Source organism: Gadus morhua, chromosome 19, assembly GCF_902167405.1.
Source record: "Gadus morhua chromosome 19, gadMor3.0, whole genome shotgun sequence".
In the NCBI taxonomy this organism is placed as follows: Eukaryota; Metazoa; Chordata; class Actinopteri; order Gadiformes; family Gadidae; genus Gadus; species Gadus morhua.
In genome coordinates, this window is record NC_044066.1 from 12408677 (window position 1) to 12435137 (window position 26461).

General features: G+C 44.0%; 3 protein-coding genes and 1 non-coding gene across 7 annotated transcripts; 1 reads left to right on the plus strand and 3 right to left on the minus strand.

Annotated features, from left to right (window-relative positions):
- Positions 1-234: 234 nt before the first annotated feature.
- On the minus strand, positions 235-7822 carry optn (optineurin). Of its 3 annotated transcripts, none has more exons than XM_030341821.1 (13): positions 7639-7822; positions 7139-7253; positions 6604-6794; positions 6094-6246; positions 5225-5394; positions 4608-4701; positions 4202-4323; positions 3452-3601; positions 3169-3253; positions 2570-2728; positions 2331-2473; positions 1728-1810; positions 235-1392 (listed from the first exon to the last, which is right to left on the minus strand). In XM_030341821.1, exons 2-13 carry the CDS (start codon positions 7251-7253, stop codon positions 1271-1273), a joined length of 1587 nt encoding a protein of 528 aa, XP_030197681.1. In that variant the 5' UTR covers positions 7639-7822; the 3' UTR covers positions 235-1270. The 3 variants fall into 3 exon arrangements, with proteins under 3 accessions (XP_030197681.1, XP_030197682.1, XP_030197683.1); XM_030341822.1 differs by having other exon boundaries at positions 7702-7819; XM_030341823.1 differs by lacking the exon at positions 6094-6246.
- Positions 7823-10051: 2229 nt separating this feature from the next.
- Positions 10052-18193, plus strand: LOC115532204 (endoplasmin). Its single transcript, XM_030341816.1, has 18 exons — positions 10052-10224; positions 10611-10713; positions 11361-11502; positions 11915-12031; positions 12584-12915; positions 13165-13276; positions 13534-13662; positions 13884-14000; positions 14230-14367; positions 14550-14627; positions 14756-14821; positions 15125-15391; positions 15880-16125; positions 16516-16652; positions 17022-17100; positions 17309-17464; positions 17722-17829; positions 17952-18193. Exons 1-18 carry the CDS (start codon positions 10176-10178, stop codon positions 17970-17972), a joined length of 2397 nt encoding a protein of 798 aa, XP_030197676.1. The 5' UTR covers positions 10052-10175; the 3' UTR covers positions 17973-18193.
- glt8d2 (glycosyltransferase 8 domain containing 2) lies at positions 17818-26053 on the minus strand. 2 transcript variants are annotated; one of them, XM_030341817.1, is made up of 11 exons: positions 25766-26053; positions 24766-24821; positions 24208-24251; positions 22743-22835; positions 22376-22535; positions 21680-21797; positions 21296-21380; positions 20662-20774; positions 19893-20059; positions 19354-19466; positions 17818-18903 (listed from the first exon to the last, which is right to left on the minus strand). In XM_030341817.1, exons 3-11 carry the CDS (start codon positions 24224-24226, stop codon positions 18725-18727), a joined length of 1047 nt encoding a protein of 348 aa, XP_030197677.1. In that variant the 5' UTR covers positions 24227-24251; positions 24766-24821; positions 25766-26053; the 3' UTR covers positions 17818-18724. The 2 variants fall into 2 exon arrangements, with proteins under 2 accessions (XP_030197677.1, XP_030197678.1); XM_030341818.1 differs by lacking the exon at positions 24766-24821 and having other exon boundaries at positions 25766-25933.
- trnay-gua (transfer RNA tyrosine (anticodon GUA)) lies at positions 21051-21136 on the minus strand. Its single transcript is given in 2 exon segments — positions 21051-21086; positions 21100-21136. It is a non-coding gene; the product is annotated as a tRNA-Tyr (tRNA).
- Positions 26054-26461: the final 408 nt, after the last annotated feature.

The following is a 26461-nucleotide window of genomic DNA, read 5'->3' on the forward strand; positions in this document are numbered from 1 at the left end:
TTCTTTCTTTACATTTTTATTTATATATGTGTGTCAAGTAATCAAATAACTTATTAGTTCTACATTATTATTATTATTTATGAGGAATGTATTATTTTTGTTCACCTATTTAGGAGTTTCTTATATATGTGACTGTTATAATCACTAGGAATTAAAGAGTGGTAAAGGGTTTAAAACAGTGGTGGGCCAACTGTAGCTTTGAGAACCTTTGTTTGCACAAGTACAAACACGAAATGCAATGATTGTATATGTTTTATTGGATGTAATTAAAGCACAAACACTGTTATCATCACTAACACCTCTTTCAGTTCTAGGGGCCGTTTATAGCCACTGCCGACATCCAGTGTTCTGTGTTCTTCATATATGTCCTATTATAATATTGATTAACTCAATATTAATCGTTACTTCCATATCAACAAATTAAAATTTGCATAGTGGGTAAAATAAATCCCTTGTTAAAGTGCAACTGGCTAAGTAAGAGATGAACGCAAATATTATTTACTTATTAATATATCTCAAATAAATCTTTTTTGATTGTGATGAAAATTGAGGTGCACACTCAACGTGGGTTAAAATAATATACAATTCTTCCTTCCACTGAAGAACACCCATGGCATTGTCTTAGCAGAGTATGATTTTTTGAACGTTCATAACGGAAACAACTTTTTGAGACCATAAAATAACCACCACCTCACAATCCAACCCATTTATAAAGGCGAACTTTGGTTATTTTATCGGCAAAAATCTGGCTACACACAACAATTATCCACTGTTTCTATACATCTCTCTCTCTCCAGTACATACACCAGCTCAATGATGTGTGCAATCCAAAGACAAACACCCCTATCTCCCTCTTGCATTACATAATAAGCTCAGATACTAAAATAACACAATTGCATACAGAACGGTTGCAAAGGATTCACAGTCCCTATTGTACCCCATCCACCCTTCCCAACCGTACTGTATATAGAGAAATCCATTCTGCTGAAGTGCCCTTGGGCCACAGTCTGATCCCTGAACGTGTGTGAACAACGTCACATCGCTCTGGATTAACACAAACGATTAAGCTACTAGGTTATGCAGACAAAAAAACATACTGATATATTCAAAAAATAGGCCTTATCAACCCCTGGCCTTCAACAAAGAAGCATGAGGGAAGAGAAGACTTTTGAAGTAGTGTATCGAACAACCAAGAAGAAGAGGGAAGACTTGAGTTAAGGTACAATGACTGTTGGAGAGGCTGGAGGCTGGTGCTGATGCTGGAAGAGGTTCATATAATGCAATCCATGATGTGGATTTGCAGACTGTCCAGGTCGGGCAGGTTGACGTTACACTTGGGACAGACGTGCTCAGGAATGTTCACTTGCTGCTGCCAGTCTCTGCCATCGCCACCTACAGGGGGGGAGAACCCACACGTACCAAGACAGACAAAGACACACAATCACAGACGAACACAAGGACAGAAACTACTGTTGTAACATGTTCTTGATCTTGAAGCTGATTACGTTATTCATTCACACTAACAAGGTGATTTACTCCAAAAAGGACACGACAAGCAGAATGAACCATGAAAAGAAAAAACACAAAAATCAGAATCACACAGCATATCACATAACCACCCCTCAATCAGATTGAGAGGTTGGATTTAAAACAAAAAAGGCTTATACACTACTAGAATAAAGTAGAACCTAAACTGTTCCTTGAAAAAGTGCATAACAAATGCTTACCTCTTCCACCTTGCGCTGCAGCGCCCCCGTGTGGATTTCCTCCGGCCGGCAAGTGTCTCTTCTTCATCTCAAACAGCGAATGACTACAGAAGGAAAAACGAAATACATAGCTGTGTTATGGAATATGGGAGATATCATTTTTAAACGAATTTGAAAAGGAAAGGTAGAATCACTAGGCAGCCTTTTTTCTTTTGTTTTTATAAAATCTGAAGATGGAGGCCTTTTATCTGTATGAATACTTAAATGCGTGTTTGCAACCACATATTGAACACCTACGAAGCAAAAAATATCTTGGATCAGTGTCTCATGTATAGCCTGACACATTTAGATGGCTAAATTTGTTCCGGCCTTGCCCGATTTCTGAACATCAACAGATGACTCATTCAACCGGTTTTAAAAAAACAAACTCAAATGAAAATACTGACGGGAAGAGAAGTCAAACTTGATTAGGATACGATCAGAAAAAAGAATGATATGAATGCCAAGCAGCGTCTCCACTTATATAAATTTAGTTCACATAACTGTGGTTTGTCAGAGAGAGAGTAAGAGCGAGAGAGAGAGCTGCCTGATGGATAGATGGGTGGGGTACGTTTCAGCTCGTACCGGCCCAGCGACTCAAGCTCGTCCTGGAGCTGACGGTTTAACTTCTTGGTGAAGTCCAGCTCGGTGGCCAAATGCTCCTTCTCCTCGTGGATCTTCTCCCTCGCGGCGCGCTCAGCGTAGAAGTCTGACGAGTACACATCCGCCTGCACACAGAATCACATAGATTAACACACACATCCATACCCAGACACAGACACAGACACAGACACAGACACACACACACACACACACACACACACCTGTGCCTGGAAGACAGAGATGGTCTCCAGCTCCTTCTCCTTCTGGAAGATCTCCTGCTTCATCTCGTCGATGTGATCCTGCTTGTGGACCAGAGCCTCCTCCGCCGCAGTCAGCCGGGCCCCCAGATCATCCAGAACAGAGCTCGGCACGGACTCAGACTGCGTTGGAAAGTAGGCAAGCAGGTAAACCAGACCAGTATTAAATCGTGATTAGTAGCCTGGGACCTAATTCTTAGAGCCAGCTTACACTGAAAACTTTGGCCTATACCGCGGTCTGTCGCGCGAAGCGCAAGCAGGGTGTGCCAACTGCGAGGTCACAGTGGAAGCGTTGACTAGCCATCCCATGGCTGTGCGTGGACAGTCCATGCAAAACCAATGGATGCGTGTGGCATAACAGTGACTAAAGTTGCCGCTTAAAGGTTGGGTATGGAATGCTCTTTTTTGGCCATTTTTGCAAAATTACTTGTCAGGACGGCTTTGCTATATTCCCTGATCGCACAGGGGGAAACGTAGCCTAATCGCGCGATTCACACACTAAAAGGGCTACATTTCTAAAAGTTGCTCTTCAAACCAACAGTCCTGAAGCAACTGGAGCCCACCTCTTTCTTCTCCAATTCTGTCTTGAGGGCCTCATGGTCCTGATAGAGCTTGGTGTAGGCTACCTTCAGCTGGTCATGGTTCTTCCTGAAGAGGAGGATGAAGAGGAGGAAGAGGAGGAGGAAGATGAGCAATAGCACACACTTATACAGCCTAGTCATGACTAAGTTGAAATAAGAGGTTATAAAAAGAGGTTATAAAAGAGGTCTTTACAATTGTAGTCAGATATTTTTACGGAGTGCTGTGTGTTTGTGTGTCGTGTGTGTGTGCGTGTGTGTGACTAACTTCTCCTCTCCGATCTTCCTCTGCTCCATCTGACCCTGCGCCGTCATGCTGTCCACCCTCAGACGCAGCTGCTCGTTCTCCGCCTGCACCGCCTGCTTCTCCACCAGCTGCGCCTGCAGCGTCGCCACCTCATGCTCCACCTCGCGACACCTACAGCAAGAGAGGGGCGGAGCAGACAGAGAGACATGGACAGAGAGGGGCGGAGCAGAGAGAGACATGGACAGAGAGGGGCGGAGCAGAGAGAGAGACATGGACAGAGAGGGGCGGAGCACAGAGAGACATGGACAGAGAGGGGCGGAGCACAGAGAGACATGGACAGAGAGGGGCGGAGCAGAGAGAGACATGGACAGAGAGGGGCGGAGCACAGAGAGAGACATGGACAGAGAGGGGCGGAGCAGAACGAGAGACATGGACAGAGAGGGGCGGAGCACAGAGAGACATGGACAGAGAGGGGGGAAGCAGGGATCGGTCATTTGTTGTTCTTGTTTAGTTTGTAGCCTGGTTGTCCGGGTTTCACGGTTTAAAAGTGAAAAAAAATCAGATTGAGAAGAAATTAAGAAATGTATAAGTTTACTTTTTATTTTATTTTATTTTATCTTATATTTCTTCTGTAAATTGGCCAATAATATAATTATCAGGCCGATGGTTGAGGAGAGGGTAGCTCGCTCCCACTGGCGGTCTAGTAATCAATAGGGACCCCAGCAGCTCTGCGCTGATAAACTACACGAGTAGATGAGAGGTATGAGCCACCTGTCCTGGAGACCCTTCTTCATGCCTTCTGCCTCGTCCAGCTTGTTTTGAGCCTGCTGCAGCTCATTGAACAGGCTCAACATCTGGGCCCGCAGGTTCTCCACCTCGCTCACAGCCTGATCCTGACACACACAAACACACACACACACACACACACACACACACACACACACACACACACACACACACACACACACACACACACACACACACACACACACACACACACACACACACACACACACACAGTTACTTGAATCACCAAGAGGTCCATGTCATTCTTTGCCACATCACATTCTCTCTGAAGAATGACAACATAGGCAGCGGAGATCCTTGCGTTGTTCATTTTCATTTACAGCAGCGAATGCAAAGCAGGGCGGGGCACTCAACTGCGGAGTATGCCTACCTGTACCGGCGGAGTTGTTTTCGGGGTCTCTGGTGGGAGGGAGGTCTGTGAGGAGCTGTCGGAGCAGATCATCTTCCCCTGGAGCCCGGCCACTCTGTGGTCAGACGGGAAAACATATTGATTACGCAACATTTGTTTTATACACATTGACTCCTTGTCATCGATGATTTTCGTAGGAGTTATCGTAGGGATAAACATAGGTATCCCTCATACCACTAAGAGTTTGATTGATAGATTGGACCTTACTAGATTATTCTGCTACCCGTGCCAAGGTACATGAAAGTAGCAGACCGGTGGTACGTTTTTAGGGAAATCTGTGTTTGTCCTATGATGATACCAGTGAAGAGCAACAGGCCTACTTCTGGAGCCGAGAGGACCTCCAAACAAATAGAATGGTGGTGAAGAAGTTTGTTTCAAATCAAGGTGCAAGATTCAAAGTCCTTTTCTTCATGGAAGCCTTTTCTTTAGTTCTTATCAGTTAAGGAAAATGTATCTTTAACTAACAGTCGGGTTCAGAGACAGGGCTCTGACAGGGAGGGGGAAAACAGCACGAGGCGAGACAACATCTAACTGTCTAACAAATAATACAAATCTCAACCATGGACCATGCGGCCTACCGGGACTCAGAAGCCTGGAGCTCCTCTTGCAGCTTCCCCGCCCTTTGGCTCTCATCCCTCAGGGACTGCAGCAGCTCGTGGACGGTCAGATTGGGCCCCTTGCTTGCTTCCAATTCCCTTCTCTTCTTTTCCTCACCGCTCTCTGCCCCATTGTTCTCCTCCTCACCGTCCTGAAACACACACACACACACACACACACACACACACACACACACACACACACACACACACACACACACACACACACACACACACACACACACACACACACACACACACACACACACAGGTAAATAGCACCACCCCCATAAGATCAGCTCAGGTAAGTGGTAGGCCCGTGTATTGGCAGAAAGACATTTATTATTATTTTTTTTCGTTTGGATTTAGCTATTTTATACTAATGTTATCTGTTGTTTTTGAATTCAAGGCTGAGATTGTTGTCCTAAAATGGGGTGTTTCCACCGGCGGGCACGCTCAGGCCCAGCACGCCTTGACCTAGTAGTGAGGGTGCGGTATGGCACAGCTCGCAACATTTTCTTTAACAAACAAAGCTTTCGCGTTTTCCAGAAATACCTTAAGGTACTGTGTTTGTTTGCAATTATCCCCCCGTCGCACGGAAGTGACAATTCTGTCGACCAATCAACGGAAGACGTGAGTAGCTCGAACTTGTTGGCACCCTTTCAGACGCCTTGGTACCCCAACGGAGGTGCACTGAGAGACAAGTACGGCTTATCACGGATAAGTCCGGATAAGTGGAAACACAATCCGTGGCGCATCTATTCATATCGAACCGAACCGCATTGGAATGCCCCAAAAGATGCCAAACTAATGCATTCGGTTTTTAATCAGGATTGCTATATCCTCCTCACCATGAAGGTGATGATCTCGATGAAGGAGTCATCTTCCGACCTTCGCCCCTCGTTGACTTGGAGTTCAGAGTTAATGGCCAACAGGTCGTTCTTCTCCGCCTGCAGGCGAGCCACCTGCGCGCACAAGGCGTCCGTCTCTGCCACTGATTTTGCCTAGCAACAGCCACCCAGCGGAGTGCAAGGAACCATACAGTTAAGTTTTCACATCACTGATCACATTGTTAAACACACCATATTTAATGCAGTCAATAAAGTGTAACTTTTCTTTTACAAGCCTACTGCATAAGAAGCCTGCAAAGTATATGGCAATCCTCATAACGCCGACTATTAATCCTGAATTCACTTTTGTATCAGGACTGCATCAGTCCCTTGAGCATTTAACAGATATTAACATCTACTGCTGGCTTTTCTGGCCGCCGGTTGTGAGTAGAGACTGCAATTGTCTCTTTCTTTGGGCATAAGGAAGAGGCGGGGGAGGACGAAGAGGCGGAGGACGATGAAGGTTCTCACCTTGCCGCCTGCGCTCAGCTCCTCCAGCTTTGTGCGCAGCTCCTGGTTTTCAGCGGTGACTGCCTCCAGGCGGCTTGTGGCCTTCTCCAGACTGCTCTCCAGAAGGCCACGTTCCTCCTGCTGTTTCTCCCGCCAAGCCGACAGACCCTCGAAGCGCTCCTTCATCGCCTGATTGCTCTTCTGCAGGGAGTCTGGATGGAGGACGGGGCACAGATTGAGAAAGAGTGACTTGTTTTTCCCGATTTGGTTTTTGTTGTTGTTCTCACAAAGCCCTTGAACATTTAAGAGATCCAAGTAAAATTCATTTTTAAGCTTTATGGCAGACTCAGAGGAGGACAGCAGTACACAGTGACCGACAGAATGACCAGAAAAACGCAAATGAAAGCAAACAAAGTTTTGATGAGTGCAGTGGCTACCTATCTCACATCTAAAACGCAAACATAATTTCTCCACAAACTCGCTGTGAATCTGTTAATAGGATCAGAAGTCTGCGATTATTTCATGAGGGTGTTTCTCGTTTTCTAGTTCTGTTCACCTTTCAGGTCTCTGTTCTCCTGGATCAGGACGTTGATCTGTTGCACGGTTTCCTCCAAGGTCCCCGAATGCCCAGGGGGGACATCTCCGTTTATTATAGGGCTACCAGTGGCCATCTACAGATAAGAGAAAAAGAGAGATGTCTATGTTGACATGAGTGAATAGTACAGAATGACTCATTGGCGGCGATCATGTCCAGCCCAAATTTAGCAACATGATATCATAGTTATGGTTAGTTTTGTGATTATATTCGTCTATATTCCTTAAAGAAAGATCATTTCGCGTTACTTTATTCGACAATATCACCGAGTTCGAGTGCGAATATTGGCATATCATTCCTATGTAGGTTGTCAGCTTAACTTTCGTTTTCGTGACAAGAGAGCAGTAAGGTTTCTGTTTTGAAATAGCCATGGAAAAGTTAATATTTAAAAAACAACAGAATAGGCAGTCTCCCAGAAAAAAATAAACGGCACACATTATGTGAAATAAACGTATACTCACTGTAAAATACCGATATGAAGGTTAGGAAACTGCCTCGAATGTGTGATAAGATCCCTGGCCTACCTCGACATTACAGTTCTTGCAGCTCTGAGTACGTAATATCTTCAGCCTTGTTGTGATTCTGGCATTTCCGTGTCGGTCTCAGTGGCGATTATTAGATCTGATGACATGAGGAACCTATGACTCCGTGTGAATGTGGCTTTGCAAGGCCATCCACATCTTTTGTAATTCTGTGTAACACGTGGTGGGCGTGGTCTTCGGGCATCTGACAGCGACCCTGTCATTTTGTGTGGTTCCCCTTACCGTGCTGTTCCTTGCTTTCGACCACATCGCAGTTAATAAATGTGTACAATGCAGTAAATAGTTTAGTGGAGACGAATGGATTGTATTTTCCAGGGTATAATCGATCTAAGACCCAGTTCAGAACAATCATAAGCCTAAACCTTAGAAAAAAATAAAAAAAACCTTAGATTTGAAATTATGTTTTTGTTTTTCTAAAATGTTCTTAAGGCTGAAACGTAATTTATAAACTTGGTGAATATATTATAACATAACCTTTTTGGAATGTTCCACGTGTAGAGGATGAGTCACCAGTTGCGTCCTGTGTCGTTGCTGGGACGTTGACCTGATCAATTTAGACCTCTATAAACAAACATTGACTCCAGAGATGTCACAGTGACTGCTCACAAAAAAGTGATTGAATTAGATTCAAAAGCCTTGTGTAGTCAGTAAAATACGTGTAAGTCCTAACTATCAATACGTTTATTATAACGGGACCAAACATGTTCCAAAAGTAGTCTCATCTACAATAGAATCTGACACCAAACCAATCCATAGGCAAATCCATAAACAGTTGCCAATTTCCAAACTACATTTGTTTTTAGGTGTATGCATTTTTTGTTGCATATTTTTGAATTCTGGAAAAAAAAAAACATTAACCACATCGGTATCACCTACAAAAAAAAGGGTAAAGCTGGAAAAACATCTTCCACCATGTGGTACCACCCTCCCAAGTTGTAAATCTCCAGCCCAGTGTTGTTGCCAGTTTATCAGTAGGCTGTAAACCACGGGATGGAGCCTAAGAGAGACCTGAAACCCTCTTCAGTATCTCCACCCAGTGGGCTACTGGTGATCAATATACACACCTGTAAGTTAAAACAAATCAACCACAGGATATAAACCAACAAGAAGTTGGGGGACTTGAGAATAAAATGAACAGCTTCAGTGCAAGATGACATTATGCTGTCTGAGGCCCCGTTCACACGAAGCCGATTTCATGGCGAAACCGCAAAGGTATTGTACGGTTCGGCCTTCCGTACACACGAAGCCGGCAAATCCGCTGACCGAAACCGCAAACTTCTGAAACCACCCTCGGGGGTGGTTTCAAATCTACCCGGTTTCGTTTTAGATTCGTGTGTACGCCTGAAACCGACTGAAACCGCAAACCATGACGTCATCGCCCCACCCCTCGACCTCCTAGCCAATGGCTCCTAAGCCCGCGGAGTCTCAGAAATCACATGCGAGCCTGCGCATAACATGGGGCCCATAAGGGCAGCCTTTATGCCTATGCCTTTATGCGCATGCTCGCCTCTTCTTCTTATTTCATTTCTTCTGGATTTCTGTACCAGAAATCCAGGCCCCTTATGGGCCTGGAATGTGTACTACAGCGTTTCTACAGATCTACCCGGTTTCGCTTGGCTTCGTCTTTACGGAGATACTTAGAAACCGGATAGATCGAAACCGTAACGGTTTCGCCCGTTTCGGCTTCGTGTGAACGGGGCCTTAATTTAATGTTTGAGTCATAGATTTGATTGCAAATCAAATGAGATGGATATTTCTTAAAGAAAAGTGTTTTTGCAACTGAAAGACACACACACGCACACACAGACACACACACACACACACACACACACACACACACACACACACACACACACACACACACACACACACACACACACACACACACACACACACACACACACACACACTTCTTTCAGTTGTTATTCATTGGATCAGTCTAGAGGTGGGCGCTATACAATTTCAATAAGCCTAATTACGTGTGTCTATGCCTTCAGGGAGAGCCTATGCAATACATTTGTATTTAAGTGGATCTTCAATAGCCCGAGGTACATTAGGCCAATATACGAATCTGTGTGAATGTCCTTAGTCCTAAATCTGTGTCATTGTCCGTCTTTGACAATGTCATTACGAAAAAAATTGAAAAGTTGCACTTGCTAAACAGTGTTTACCGTGTTTATCGGCCAATAGAGTATAGCCACGAATTGAGTGTGTTGAACTGGCATGTAACGTCACCATTGGAGGATCACCCTGACGAAGTGCTCTACCATTGGTCAAATGTTGTGCGTGGTGAGCAGTAATTGGTCGAGCAGGGCGAACCCCAGCCTCCAGGTAGGCAAATATGAAGTGTGATAAAGGAGAGGTGGATAAGTTTGTGCCGCTCATTTTAGAAGGCACGCATATGGTTTGTATATCTATCAACAATACGAGAACACTGAGTTTATATCGCCGCCGGAATGGGACGGTTTTGGATAGCGGGGTTGATCTTTGCTCTTCTTGCGTTCAGTAAGTATATTGATTATTTATTCAGGTATATTTCCGGCAACATCCTAAGGATAATTGGCCGGCGGGGATGCTGTCAGTCAATGAGATGCTATATCACACAACATGAGGGTACATTAAGCAGATAAATATAGAGCATTTTTCTAGATTGCAATATCGATGGAGTGTTCTGTATCTTATTATGCCTTAAGGGCTGTGTTGTGTATCATTAAGGGCTGCGTAATAAGTGCATTTCTTAAATTAATTATAAAATCCCAACTGATACTGTATCTACTGTTCAAAAAATTACTGTTATTTCTATGTCCTATCAACCGAAACCAACAGAAAAAGAGAGAGCGCTGCTGTATGAACATTGATGAGTTAACTGACCTGTGTTTTCTACTCCCAAGCCGCCGTCAGGGCTGAGGATGATCTTGATATCGATGGGGCTGTTGACGAGGACCTTGGGAAGAGCAGAGACGCGTCGAGGACAGACGATGAGGTGGTCCACAGGTTGGTGCTCCCTGCTATGGAAACTTACTAAACACCACGCACACTGAATGGGATGCATGTGAGAGAGAGAGAGAGAGAGAGAGAGAGAGAGAGAGAGAGAGAGAGAGAGAGAGAGAGAGAGAGAGAGAGAGAGAGAGAGAGAGAGAGAGAGAGAGAGAGGTTTATAAATGTAATGAATTGTATTATCTGGAAAGCCAAAGTTGTTTAGGAGTTAAAACAGAATTACATGAAACCACCATCCTTCCATTGATGGAAGCTATAGTTCACAATGGGTTTGTGTAAATACCTGTTGAAGTGCTTGGCAATTGTTTGTAGATTAGGCCTGACCTTGGCAAAGTTATCTCCATTTGAGTGCAAGTGTATTGTAAATCCCCCACTGAGATGTAAAACCGTTGGTGGCTGAAGATGAATAATCAGTAGGTCGAATGTCGTGTTATCAAAAACAACTACCAATACAAATAATTGATGTAAGATAAGCAAGTCCGCTCTCTAACCTCTTGCACATGCAGGGTCTAATTGATGTGACAAACTCACAGGTGACTCGCTTGCTGATCCAAATCTTACCGTCAAGTAGTTACAAAAAGATTCAAAATTACTTTGGAAAAATTATTAAAAATGTTTAAATAAAAACATGTTTTGAATGAAAGGGAGGAGGAGGCGATCCAGCTGGACGGGCTGAACGCTGCGCAGATCAAAGAGATCCGGGAGAAGTCGGAGAAGCACGCTTTCCAGGCGGAGGTGAACCGGATGATGAAGCTGATCATCAACTCTCTGTACAAGAACAAGGAGGTGGGCGGCCTCCCTCAACACAACTCTCCAACACACCAACACTAGTGCTAAAATAGATTAGCTCTAAAGACTCAGTTTTCCCTTCTTTAGGATAGACAAACATAATTTGTATTGTCCGCTTGCTCCGTAAACACATTTTGCTTATTTTTACGTTGTTATAAACAGTTATTATAAACCTTTAATAACTCGATTCAATCGGTAATGGGCACGTCAAAAAATGTCCATTGGATTAGGTCATGGCAACATGAAATCTCAGCTGAGCGTAAAGATAACAAATCAACCATTAGTTCCGAAATGCAAAATCCCAAACTGTGCACCCACTATGTCACAACATCGGTTGAAATGCTCGGGCGTATGAAGCCGACCACTTCTCGTTTTTTAATGGATGTACCTATGGCGCCGTGCACTCTAGATCTTCCTGAGAGAACTCATCTCGAACGCCTCGGACGCCCTGGATAAGATCCGGCTGATGTCGCTGACGGACGACGCGGCGCTGGGAGACATGGAAGAGCTGACTGTGAAGATCAAGGTGGGTCGCCCCGGTTAAACTCTCATTGAATCATTCATGTGTTCATTTGTCGACCTCCTGCTTTTGCATGGCGTCACTGGAACCCGTGTCAGAGGAGACCGACGGGGCTTTTAGCCTGTCGTGAGATCAGCTGGGAGAGTGTGTTTGTGGGTTGGACGATTTCTTATATTTGCATTGCAAATAGTCCAGCTGCATCCCAGCATGGATGTTATTCTTTGAGGCTGAAGGCTGTAGTCACCTCAACCGCTTCTTTGTCTGTGTGGTCTCATGATGACTAATGACTGAAATCAGTATTACCAACAATGATTCCAAGCATCAACCTTTCCATTCCCCAAAACAATCACTGCAATCTTACCTCTAACCCTAGAAATTTGTGGCAAAATTCTGTAAAAAATAGGGCATTGTCAGTCTTCTTCCATCTTCCCTACCTTACTTTACCTGACCACCAGTTTTCACTAAACATTGATGGCCCAATCACAGGGCTGAACGCGGTCGCCATGTCACATGCATTCTCACAGAGTTAACAGAAGTCCCTGCTGTGCTCCCACCCAGGCGGACAAAGCCAACAACCTGCTCCACATCACCGACACGGGCGTGGGCATGACCAAAGAGGACCTGGTGAGGAACCTGGGCACCATCGCCAAGTCGGGCACCAGCGAGTTCCTCACCCAGATGACCGAGTCGCAGGGGGAGGACCAGTCCTCCTCCGAGCTGATTGGCCAGTTTGGCGTGGGCTTCTACTCTGCCTTCCTGGTGGCGGACAAGGTGATCGTGACGTCCAAGAGCAACAACGGCACGCAGCACATCTGGGAGTCGGACTCCAACGAGTTCTCCATCGTGGAGGACCCCCGCGGAAACATGCTGGGCCGGGGCACCACCATCACGTGAGTTGTCACGACGACCAATTTGAACGACGACGAAAATCCGGCTCCAACCTTCATGTCGTCGGCATGCATCCTCGTGACGTGCAGGAGTTGTTTGTGTGGTTGTTAACAATGTCGCACCAGCTTACTAGTTGGTGCGACACTTACTAGCATTTTAGCACCATGTATGACATAATGGGAATACAGATATCAACCACCAGAATTATTGCACAGGAATTGCTAACACTGCTTTATTTGGGCTCCTCCCAGGCTGGTGATGAAAGAGGAGGCGTCAGACTTCCTGGAGCTGGAGACCATCAAGAACCTTGTGAGGAAGTACTCTCAGTTCATCAACTTCCCCATCTACGTGTGGAGCAGCAAGGTGAGGCCAACCCCATCCCCAGCCATGGGCCTAATTCCCCTAGTGGCCATGTTGGCTGTACTTGCTAGCTGCTATTCAAAGCAAGTGTTTAACCAAGATGGCCACTAGGCGGAAAATGTATACATGTCTACCTCTTACACATGTTTATAACACATCCCGTGGTATTTCACCGAGCCACAGTATTCATGTCAATGTCCATGAGAAGATGGCAAGCATAAGTCGACGGTTGGGTGTAATTGTTCCCTATTCCTGTTCAGACCGAGACGATTGAGGAGCCGATCGATGAGGAGGCCGAAGCCGAGAAGACGAAGGAGGGAGATGTGGAGGAGGATGAGGTGGATGTGGAGGAAGAGGAGGAGGACAAAGACAAGCCCAAGACCAAGAAGGTAGGCAGACATTTTTGTAAAAACAATATTTGCATATAAGATAATGCATGCATCAATCCCAGACAGGGAAACACGGTTGGCATAACAGCAAGTATAACTACAAAAAATATGTCTATATACAGGTAGTCGGTTGGTCAGTTGGTCAAAATATTACACAGAATTTGGCCACGGAATGACAATGATGTGTTTAATTATTTGATAATTTGTTTATTGGGTGTCAGGTGGAGAAGACGGTGTGGGACTGGGAGCTGATGAACGACATCAAGCCCATCTGGCAGAGACAGGCCAAGGAGGTGGAGGAGGATGAGTACAAGGCCTTCTACAAGACCTTCTCTAGGGTGAGCCCACCTCACCTCTCCCACGACCCTCATCTCTCCCTACACCTCCTCACCTCTCTCTAATCCCCCTCCCCGCTCCAAAGACCCCCCTTATCTCCCCCTTGACTCCCACACCCCTCTGAAGACCCCCTCGCCTCTTCCTAGACCCCTAGCATGCACCTATCTTACTTTCAATCTGTGTTCAAAATACACCACATGTTCCTAAACCTCCCCTCTAATCTGTGGCCAGGACACGGAGGAGCCCCTGGGATACATCCACTTCACGGCGGAGGGCGAGGTCACCTTCAAGTCCATCCTCTTTGTGCCGGCCACCGCCCCGCGAGGCCTGTTCGACGAGTACGGCACCAAGAAGAACGACTTCATCAAGGTACGCTGCCCCGGACTTCTTGCCTGTGTCCCCCCGACAGAGGGCGGGGTTTATACTGAGGCTGGCCAGGAACTCGGTCAGCTTCCTGCCGAGGTCTGGCTGTTCGGGGCTCTTGACGGTTCAATGAGTCATTGCAGGGTTTCCCCTTCCCTAAGTGATGTTGTGTTGTGTTTTTTTTGCAGCTGTTTGTCCGCCGTGTGTTCATCACAGACGACTTCCATGATATGATGCCCAAGTATCTGAACTTCGTTAGGGGTGTGGTGAGTAGAATAAGGGTTATTTTTTCAACGTTGATGTATAAATAGCTTCTTTGTAGAAGCCGTATCTGAGTGTTTACTTCCCCCCTTTTGAGTACTCTGTAATATTTATTTAACCTTCTCTCAATCAGGTGGACTCTGACGACCTTCCGTTGAACGTGTCGAGAGAAACACTCCAGCAACACAAGCTGCTGAAGGTGAGCAGCTCCCTCTATTTTTAGTTTTTTCTTTACGCAGGTCTTTGCCACAACGTGAAATTTTGATTTTCAGCACACATTACGAGCTTCAACGTTTGTTTCGGGGTTGAGTGAGTGGTGACATGAAGCAAAGGAAAGCCTTTTGATAATCATGCGTGATTTTATCCCCCTTTTTTGTGTGAAATAGAGAAACACAGAATGTTGGATTGGAATGGAACGGAAATCATCCACTGTATTGTGTTGTTTAGTGTGTAGTTGGGGAAATCATGATCAAATAAACGTTCCCTTGCGGCTCACTCCCAGGTCATTCGCAAGAAGCTGGTGCGCAAGACGCTGGACATGATCAAGAAGATTGCGGAGGAACATTACAACGAAAAGTTCTGGAAGGAGTTCGGCACCAACATCAAGCTGGGCGTGATCGAGGACCACTCCAACCGCACCCGGCTCGCCAAGCTGCTTCGCTTCCAGAGCTCCCACAGTGAGGGTCTCACCAGCCTGGAGCAGTATGTGGAGCGCATGAAGGAGAAGCAGGACAAGATCTACTTCATGTCCGGCACCAGCAAGAAGGAGGTGAGATAACTGCCGTATCCTGGTAGTTAGTGAGGTGGTTAGCGTAGGTAGTTAGCGATCGCAGAAAGGACTTCCGATGGCACACAGCTTTCTGAACGTGATCAACTTCCATTTGTAGGGATTACTTATAGGTAATTTGTGTTGTGCATTCTTTAACTATAATATATAGATTGAAAGGGTAATTTGAACTATGGAGACCCAAGTTTGTCTATTCATGTTCATGTTCTCCCAGGGTTTTGGGAAATAATCTCTGAAATCTTTCTTTAAACAATTCTCTATGTTACTTTATGAAGAGCATCTGTGAGAACAATACAAATTAGTTCCGGTGACTCTTCACAGAACAAAGTGAGACTTCATAGCAGAACCTCAACTCCCTAACAGCTGACAGATGGCTGTGGCCGATCTTTCTAACAACAGACTCTCAAATCGCCGCACTTAAACCTCTCCCACAGCACGTCTCTTAAACTGTTCTTGTTTGCGGTGTCCAGGCGGAGGCGTCTCCGTTCGTGGAGCGGCTGCTGAAGAAGGGCTACGAGGTGGTGTACCTGACGGAGCCCGTGGACGAGTACTGCGTCCAGGCCCTGCCCGAGTTCGACGGCAAACGCTTCCAGAACGTGGCCAAGGAGGGCGTGAAGTTCGACGAGAGCGAGAAGGCCAAGGAGACGCGGGAGACGCTGGAGAAGGAGTACGAGCCTCTCACCACCTGGATGAAGGAGAAGGCACTGAAGGACATGGTGAGATTATATCTCTGGTCTTCATGGGTCTTATTCACCTGTTGGCCATTTTGCCGCTCCCCCACTCAGCGTTTAACTTTAGAGCCACAATGGCCGCTAGGTGAATGAGGCCCATAACAATCAAGATTTGAATGACCAGATTATTGATTCATTATTATATTATTTTTGAACTGTTTCTCTATTTTCTTGCAAAGTCTCATCCAATCTCCAGCAAAATTGATGCCATTATTACAATAATGACGAACATTTCAATTGCTCCAAGTATGACCAAAATCTGAATGTGTTTTCCATTTTGTTGCACGGAAATTGGATCTGTTCCCCATTTATGAGACAAAAGCTGACTTGTTTTGTTGTTTTGATTTTCTTGTGGGAATGTGTTTCCCCCTGCAGATTGAGAAGGCGGTGCTGTCCCAGCGACTGACCCGGTCTCCCTGTGCCCTGGTGGCCAGTCAGTACGGCTGGTCAGGAAACATGGAGCGCATCATGAAGTCCCAGGCCTACCAGACAGGCAAAGACATCTCCACCAAGTGAGCTCCCACTCCTGGCAAATGAGCTGAACTAAGTCTCAATTATTTCTTTATTTAGTCTCTTATTTATTTATTAGAAATGTCAGAATAGCATGTTGTCATTAAATAATGGGTTGATATTTTGAGGGGGGAGAGACTTGCTGTTGTCATGATCATCATGATGGTATTTTGCCATATAAGCCAAGCCTGCATGAGTCTTAAACTATATAAATATAACAATGAAAAAGGATTTATTTCACTGTAGTTTACCAAATTAAATAAAACAAATTATTAAAATATTTTAGATATTGCGAATGCATCAAGTCGGTACCGATCTAATCGTATATCAATGCGGGGAAATCTGACACCACTTACTTCTCATCTTTTCAGCTACTATGCAAACCAGAAGAAGACTCTAGAAATCAACCCCAAACACCCTCTCATCAAGGAAATGCTCAAGAGAGTAGCGGTAAGTTAAATTCCTCCATAGTAATTCACAAACAGTATAATTTATACCAATTCTTTCATATTTCTCTGAGGTTGTAATATAATTATTAAGCTTCTTTTTTTAACGATTTGGATCCCACAAGAGTTCCATCACTACAACTCTACGGCATTAAAACAAACGCCATCTTGCTTTATTGACCTATTGACCTCTTGACCTGTGCTTGGCCCAGAGCGACCCAGACGACCAGACGTCCTCCGACCTGGCGGTGGTGCTGTTCGAGACAGCCACGCTGCGCTCGGGCTTCCAGCTGGCCGACACCAAGGCCTACGGGGACAGGATCGAGCGCATGCTGCGTCTCAGCATGAACGTGGACGTGGACGAAAAGGTACGCAGGTCAAATGTGTATACTTTGTACTGATGAAGTGTCATTGACCCAGCCGTAGCCCAGGACTATGTGGGCCTTTTCTGCAGTGGTTTCCCTTATGGCTTTGTACCATGATTATAATCAGGGAACCCTTTCCTAAACTCAACCATCTCTAACCTCATACCTCAACATTTTTAACCGTTTACCAATCTGTGTGACTCCCAGCCTCATAAGATTTATAAAAAATGATGTATAAATGATTGTTTTTCTGTGGCCAGGTTGAAGAGGAGGTGGAGGAGGAGCCTGAAGAGGAACAGGCTGAGGAAGAGGAGGGTGCGGAGAAGGACGTGGAGGAAATTAAAGACGAAGAGGAAGAAGTGGATCAGGTATTTATTTTTTCAACATGGTCAAACTGTACATTGTTATATCTGCACAACCTTCACCAGTGGTGTGACCGTTTCCTTTGGGGGTATATGTAAAAACTCTTTCTGTTTGTTTCTGTTCCCAGAGTACGAAGATAGAGCTGTGAGAGGAGCCGGACTGACCTGGTCAGGGTGTGGAGGATCAGGAATCAGGGGGGGGGGGGGGGCTAGTTCAGGGATTAATATATAAAGACACTTCTTTAGTAGGGTTCATCTGTGTTGTTTCTTTTTGCATTCAACATGACTGTAAATTTGTTAATATTTAACTGAGCAGTTATGGAGCGTTGCGCTTCCTTTCATGAGAGCCATTAAATGTGTTTGTAAGGAATCATCTTGGTCTTGTGTGGGTTCTTTCCTACTCGAATTACCTTCCTGAGAACATATGCGCATATTTGCCACGACATCAGCATGTATCAATCGCAGAGTGATTAAGGGAAAGTGACCTTGCTGTTGGAAATAGTTCAAATATCTCTGCAAACAAACAAATAGAAACCACCAACAGTATTTAATTTTCACATGAATCGAAATTGATATCTTGATTCAGCTTCTGTCATCAATTTTCCAGATATGAGGATTCAATGAATCTTGCTGAAATCCTCAATAACGATCGAGTGTTATCAACGATTTCCTACGTTCTTTGGAAATGTATATAATATATATTGCTGTCTTGCTTACACTCTGAACAAGGCACTTATTTCTTAATACACTCATCAGTCACATTCCCTCAAGTTTGCATCGTGCAATGTTTCCTGACTGACTGTTTTTTTGTTGTCCACCGGTCAGCCCTTTCATTGCTCACTAGGGATTACAGCATTCCAACACCCACATTTGAACCAAAATGGGTAACAGCCTTTAGTCTTCAGCTGTCGCTGTCGGGTCGCAGCAAGAAGAAGTTTCCTGTAGGGTCGGGGATAAACCACTTCTCCCACACGTCGAGGTGGACACTGGGGTATTTCCACGGTTTGTAGAGGCCGTTCCAGTGCAGCAGGTTGGCTTTGTCGAGGACATAGCTGGGGTAGCTTGAGCTAGGACTCCATCCTAGTTGGGCAACAAAAAGGGTGATTCTACTTCAAAGCAACAATTGAAATCAATCACTATTGATAAAGGGCTTTTCAAAATGAGGGCCTGAAACACATACATATAATATGGTTTAATGTTTCCCTTCCTGTCATATAAAGCCTGCAATGGGCTATTTGGTACGATCAAGTTAAATCTTAGGGTTATCTACGTTCTGAATCTGAACACGGTTGCTGGTTCTTCTTGAAAATCAAATCATATTACTTTTTTTCTTAACTTTAATTTCATTTGGCAGATGCCTCTCTCCAAGGCGACATGCGACATATTTGACAACAAACAGTAAAAATTGCATTAATTACATTGAAAACAAGCAGTAATAATTACATAAAAAATAATTATATCCTAAGCCTTGAAGTCATAAGTTGTCTTAAATGCATCAACCGCATGTCGTCGGCATGGTAACCCTCTCACCTAGATGCCGGACGTTCCAGGACGGGTCGATGGTGGTGTACTTGTTGTGGAAGACGATCAGCATGGGTGGGGTGGCCACGCCCCCAGCGATGGAGCTGCTGTAGAGGTTCTTCCTAGTTTGGGAGAAGGAGGGGGACTTATTCAACCAAAACGTTATGCCCCAAATCAAACGGCCATGTCAGGTCCAATCTGATCAGTATGTTTTGCTACGTAAAAACTATATGATTATATGATTCTCCTTCTACAAATATTAGGGCGCTTGGAAGGGAAGAGAGAGACCAGGATAGATGAGGTATCGACTCACCAAAGTCATCTCAAAGTTGAGGTTGGTGAGGACAACCCTTAGACGTGTGATTCTCAGACGTCTTTGCATGTTTCATTTATTTTGATCAAGTGGAGATGAAAAAAAAACTAATGGGATACTTTTTGGAAAACTTTTTAAATAAAATTCCATGTGCATTGTCTTTATGAGAGTCCAAAGTTTAGTTTGGCAAGTGCAAAACAAAATTGTCTCCGCTTGAGTACATGGGAATACTCACTTGACGTTCTCCTCCATCCATTTCTCCAGCTGTTTGGTGATCTTCTGTTTCTTCCACTCCTGCATATCAGCCACAAAGACCCCAGGGTTGAAGGTGCAATCTCTGGGGTTGATGCCTAGGTCTCTCACTTCCTTCTTTCTGTAGTCCAGGAAACCCATGTAGGTCGTCTAGGAGATACATTTGAAGCACAAATATAGTTTTGTTTTTCTCATTTCACAGCTGTTACCTGTCCATCAGTCTATATAGCAGTTGTAAAAAATGCTCAGAGTAGGGGGAGGATAAAAAAAAATAAAAAAAAAATAATCAGAACATGAGAAAACTGTGTTGTGTCTCTATTTAAAAGCATTCAAGACGCTAAATGAAATCAAAGGGAGACCGCACTCGCACTTGTTTTAATCCAGTCAAAAAGAGGCAGTACCCAGGGTTTCACTATAGGGGGTGCTGTTGCTGCAGTTCGACTAGCTATGGTTCAACTTTAACCCGCTGACCTCGCCCTTCATTTGTTTTCAGGTATCGACCATTCTGGGGCAGCAGGGCTGCCGGCTTCCCTGTAATCACTCCTCCAATTCAGTTTCACTAAGCAGAGGAAAGATGTGTCGCGTCGGTGCTGAATCAGCAGTAACGACAGCCACCCTCATACGAGGGGACGGATGCAATAGCTTGAGTTTGACCCAGAGTGACAATCACTTAATGCAAAGTTAAACCAATCCCCCGCCTGGGGTTGGGCTTTGGTTCCACTTCAAACAAGCAGGGGACAACCAGCACTCACCTGCATACCCACACTGCGCACCATCTCGTGGGTCGGGGGCAGGTCACAGTCACTGGCGAAGGCAGCAGCATGGCCTGGCTGCAGTCGGATGCTGAACAGGTCCTTGATGTCGCCTGACGAGAGGAGCTTCGGTTGTTATCCCTTACATCACTGTGTTCTCATATCATAAAAACTTTATAACGTTTATAAATTACATAGAATTCTATAGGACTCTTTTGTGTAAATGTTTGATGACGATACAGCCAACAAAGACTATGAAAGATATCCAAAAAGAGTGTATGAAATACTATAGACGTTATTATTCAGTATGTTAGATATCAAGAGTCAAGATAGGATCCGAATAGGGAATACAATGAAATATTAAGGAAAACCCTACAGCAGCCAAAATGTCCTTCGAGCCGGAGTTGAACCAGCGACCTAAGGATTACAGTCTTATCTCTACAGTCCTCCGCTCTACCAACTGAGCTATCGAAGGGGATACACAAACAATCAGCCAATCCATTCAACACACACACACACACACACACACACACACACACACACACACACACACACACACACACACACACACACACACACACACACACACACACACACGCACATGCACGCACAGACACACACACAAATGACTTACCTTGCACAATGACATCATCGTCCAGGTATATCAGTTTGTTGTAGTTAATGTCCAGCAGGGGTAGATAAAAGCGCACAAAATTAAGCTGCAAAGTAAGCAGACAATTATAATGGGTTGACTGCAGGGCTTCCAGTCATTAAGTGAAGAAGGCCCCATGTAGAATTATCTTCCCATTATGTCAACACAAAGTTGTGTCTATCATGTGGTGAACAGGGCCAAGCCGCAGGGTTTCAGAATCAGAATCAGATGATCATCCAGACGATCCAGCGATTCACAACAACACATTTAAGTATATAAGAAAGGTAAAAAATCAATGTATGACAAATAAAGATAACGTATACAAATAAAGGTAAAAAATACAGATAAATAAGGTTCAGGGCTCACAGGGTGCAGGAGGTCCGGTCGTGATGAGTCCGGCTTCACCTTCCCGCTCAGAACCTTGGGGTTGAACTCCAGGATCTTGTACTTAATCCCCTTTAACGCGCTGCGCTCTATGTACTGCCTGTGGGAAATGAAAGGAGCAGTATCATTTAAACGGGTCTGTCATTTACTAAAGTGGCACTTATGACGAAGAAGAAAAAGGAAAACACGCCCGCTTGACTATAGGAATTGCAGCCTTTTCCAAAAGTCATGCTGGCTGAATCGCTGGCCTGAGGGGGCAGGAAAAAGGACTCGGGTTCTAGCCCAGAACTTGGTGGGTTTGGGAGGAAACAACACAACACACATTTTATCAGAATGAGAGCAAGCTTGCTCACTCTCAAGTTACACACGCAGGGTAAAGAAAGACTTTGGTTGTACTTGGAACCTACGACCACAACTGGGATTGTGTCACAATAGAATAAAGGAATAGTTCTTTGTGAAAATAATAACACAATTTGATACACATATACCTTAGCTTTTAACGCATCTTCTTTTGCTAGTTTATGTACACATATTAATCAGGCATTAAAAAAACGTTCTCGGAAAACATTTAGATCGATTAATAGATCACGATACAAACCAAGCCCTGATCAATGAATGAACTAAACACCACTATTAGATAGGAGGAAAGCAACATATATGTTAAACAGGAGGACAAACCGTGTCAGTTGGATTGCTCCTTCAAGAGTGACGATGAAGAAGATCAGACTGGCATCTGTGTTGCTATGGACACTGTTGATGGTCGCCATGGCTGCGCCCATTCGATTTTCGGACGCACATATCACCACAGGAATATCATTTTTGCTGTTGTCCTTATGTTCTACAAGAGAATTACACAATGAATACATTATACACTTAATTGTTTTTAGAACATCCCTCCAGGGCTTAATTCTGAAACAGGGGACACTATTTTTAAACTATTTTGGGGCTTTCACACGGATCAGTAATTAGCCCAAGGCTAGGATAGCTCAGGGCTTATTGAGTGGGGGTGCAGGCCTATCAGAACCTTTCCCGGGTGGGGGTTTACCTATCTGTGGGTGCGGTGGTGGAGCCCCCCACAGCTTGCTGTGGAGCAGGACACACACCATGACCACCAGAAGCGTAAGGAGACCGCGGTTCACTAAAGGAAACAGAGAAAAGACAACCTCAAACCATTATACCGATCACAAGAGCATGGGATGGACATAAAGGAACATTTATTTATATAGCATCTTAGAAAAACCAACCAGGTTATTTTGTGCTGGTCTGATTTTACAGGAAAAATCTAGAAATGCATATCAAATACAGGACAGAAATACAGAAAAAGGAGACAGAAATAGGACTAATTAAAAACAAAATACAATTAAAACATGAAATAAAGAAAGAAAAATGAAGTCAAGTGCCATAAGCTAAAAAAAGGCATTTTAGAAAGATATTGTTTTGGTTTATGTATAGGTATATACCCATCACGTTGCATGAGTCATCAGTACACTCTGTAAAAAAACATTGAATTGTTGCTTTAAGAACAAAGATCACACAGGTCTCCTCAATGTCTGGGGACTGATACAAAAGGACACACACGTTGCATAATCTTTTCCATCCGTCACTGATTAGATGCAATGCTGCGCTTTTGTTTTTGCCAGTTGCCTATGAGGTCACTACAAAGAGACATGAATTCCCTCTCTAATCCGTACTACAACCTTGATGAAACCAACTAACTGCTCCCATTTCTGGTGGAGTACCCGGAAATAGGTCAGCAACAGCTGTTGACTGCACACAGACAGACACACACACATAAGCGCACACACCTACAGTACAATACACACAAACACTTGGTAAAAGTACTCGCAAAAACACCATATCATGCAAAAATACATATGGAAATGGCTAGTGACAATTATTAACAATATGCAACATGCATCCACATGTTGTCTGCTTATGCATGCACATCTGCACTACCTGAGACACGTACGAATACATGCATAAAACCAACCCACACGAGGCTGAAGCAGCATCTGAAACACATCTCCCGTTTCCCTTGTGCACCCGAATCGGTGCACGTGAAGGCACACATGCACATGTGGAGCGAGGGAGGCATTGGATGTTTTCCAAGCTTTGGTAGAACACTCCCACATAAGGTGTTTAGGGTTCTTTACCATGATGGCTCCTCCAGATGTCCTCAACAACAACTATTTACTACCGTAATATGATATGTTTCCCAGAAAAAACAGGGAAGATGTGTAGAGAACTGCAGGATGGGTTTTTCAATACCGGGACCAGAGAATGTCCAGGTCATTGCTGTCATAATATTTGTGGTGGGAATGTGAGTGTCTGTTTGAGAGGAATAAGGTAAAAAGTAAATTTCCGCTTCATGTTGTCCTCGAGGCTTTGTGGGTTTGAACCAAAGCCAAACCTACTTGCTTTGAAGATAATTCCAATATATCAATACAAGATGTAGTCCCATGCCACATGGGCAGAGGTTGAAGTATTTCGTTCAACCCGTTTTTGCTCACCTTTTCTCAGAAGAGGCATATTTCATGTTGTCTACCGGCACCATCTGAACACAGAGTTGGAGAGAAAACAAGATAGAAATAATGTAGATAAGAAAGCAAGAAAGCATGAAAGCAAGTAAAATCGAACTAAGAAACAAGGCCAAAAATATCAGTAAACAGTCATAAATTGACTGTCCTTAGGCATTGCTTATATGATGTGTATCCAAGAATAGGTCTTTATTCAAAACAGATGTTAGAGAAAGAAAACAGCTGTAGTGTTCTGGCCAACCTCCATACCAATACAGTTAGTAATTCTGTTCACAATTAAGAAGAGAAGTAAAACATGGACAATAAAATGATGAGGTTGGAAACAGCAATGGAGAGTAATTATATAACAAGACCAGCGACGTGAGTGGATGAACTCATCATTCACCGCCACCAGCACCAGACAACTGTTTACTGCACATGTGGTTGGGATTGCTGAGTCTTGTTCAGTGTCTACCTCAAGACAATCTACCCTAACAAACGTGATTCTAATTGTTTCTGGATGGTGTTTTAATGTTGGTGTTTAAGTCTTACCAACGCCTTCTTTGGGGAGTTTCCTTTCCACTCTGGTCCCCTATAGCATATGTAGCCTATGGACACGTTGGGAATGTGTTTAATAGGACTAGCAGGCTGCCCTATGCATACCCATACACTTGGGAACCTTGAAACTGACAATTTTAATTTAACTATATGTAAAATGTTACATTATCATTAGAATTTGCTTTAGCAGATGATTGATTCTGCTATGGCACAAAAAGTCTGACAAAAGGAAACACAAAAATCATCATGAAAAATCAATGAAACACAGCTTTGGTCCAGTTCTCAATGCTTTTTGTTAGCGCGACTTGTCCCACTTTGTGAATCTGCATACATACTTTTGTCGATTTCTCACACGATCAGCTTCCAAAAAGCTGTTGCGTCGTAACTAAGGATTGATTACTTTGATTCCAAAAAAACATTGTCCTGATTTTAAGCACAGCGTTGGTAAAGCAAAGTCAGTCACACATACCCAAGAATTGGGCAATTCAACATGAGTGAGCAAGAGGGTTTTTTTTTGTTTGGCATTTTTCCACAACACGGTACAACGACACACGACGTCCTTTTCCCAAAGAGGAGATGTGCACGTTACAAATAACATTTGTGAAATGTTAGATATAGGCCTGCTTTACATTTCTGTTCATTATGTAGAATGCAATCATTGATTGCATTCTACATATTTTACTCAGAAAATAACAACATTTGATTATCAAAATTATGCAAACATTGTGCTGGCCTAAGTAAGCTTACGCATTTCAGTTAACTAGGCCTACTGACAACCTAGTCTACTTCACCAATCAAACCCAAATATGGTCATACTTTGGTAGTTATTTTAAAGCCAAACTGCTGAAATAATTGCCTACTAAATCGGCCATGTCTATCAACTAGATCATTAATTAGAACAATTCACTTAGAAAGAATAACCAACTATATACTCCCTTGATGTCTGATTAAAACAATTCTCAATGTCAAGCATTTTCATTTAAAAATAACTTACCGCTGAGAAATGTGCCAGCCAATTCGCCTCATTTCAATAACTGTTAACCCCATTCGGTTAAGTGAAAACCCCATAAAACATAAAACAATGAGTCTGCCTTTTTCTGTTCTCTCTCCTCTCTCTCTCCACCTCTCCTTCTCTCTCCCTCCACGTCTCCACCTCCCCCCTCTCCCACCCTCTCTGCAAGAATCTGGCCTTGTTTCCAGATGTGACTCATCCTCCAGAACTGGGCATTATATCTTGCGAGAGTATAAGGTTCTGTGTTCACAACTTGCGTGTGATGGCATGAGGTCCCCTGACCATTTCCTACATATTGAGTAGCCTGCACCCCCCAAAAAAACAATTGTAATGTAGATGTTTGACCAAAACATTCATATATGTCCAACGAATGAGGCTACATAGCATCTAATAACATAAACATTGAGATTTTCATTTGTTTGTTAAGTTATCAAACCTTCAGATGCCCAAACGAAAATTATTATATGAACTACAATCCCCATAACGCTGCGCCTACGAAAGGGCCGACAAGAGTTTCGCCCATAGGCTATATTTTGTATTTTAATCAATCTTAAAGAATAAATAGTGATCAAGCACGGATACAATATAAACACTTTATAGACCAAGATCAGTTACGAAACCACCAAAGCCTTTTTTATTTAACAATTAAAATATCATATCTGAGAGTTCATTCTATTG

Bases quoted from the DNA above. Each gene is read 5' to 3' on its own strand.
- optn (XM_030341821.1), bottom strand. From the start codon at position 7,253: ATGGCCACTGGTAGCCCTATAATAAACGGAGATGTCCCCCCTGGGCAT. The intron at 6,247-6,603 runs GTGAGAACCTTC...GGCTGTTGCTAG, and splicing joins AGCTGAGCGCAGGCGGCAAG to GCAAAATCAGTGGCAGAGAC. The intron at 4,702-5,224 runs GTAGGCCGCATG...GTCTGACCACAG, and splicing joins CTCCAGGCTTCTGAGTCCCG to AGTGGCCGGGCTCCAGGGGA.
- LOC115532204 (XM_030341816.1), top strand. From the start codon at position 10,176: ATGGGACGGTTTTGGATAGCGGGGTTGATCTTTGCTCTTCTTGCGTTC. The intron at 14,001-14,229 runs GTGAGCCCACCT...ATCTGTGGCCAG, and splicing joins TCTACAAGACCTTCTCTAGG to GACACGGAGGAGCCCCTGGG. The intron at 14,628-14,755 runs GTGAGTAGAATA...TCTCTCAATCAG, and splicing joins TGAACTTCGTTAGGGGTGTG to GTGGACTCTGACGACCTTCC.
- glt8d2 (XM_030341817.1), bottom strand. The intron at 20,775-21,295 runs GTAAGTCATTTG...TCCTCTCGTCAG, and splicing joins CGATGATGTCATTGTGCAAG to GCGACATCAAGGACCTGTTC. The intron at 19,467-19,892 runs GTGAGTATTCCC...CTCCCAAACTAG, and splicing joins TGGATGGAGGAGAACGTCAA to GAAGAACCTCTACAGCAGCT.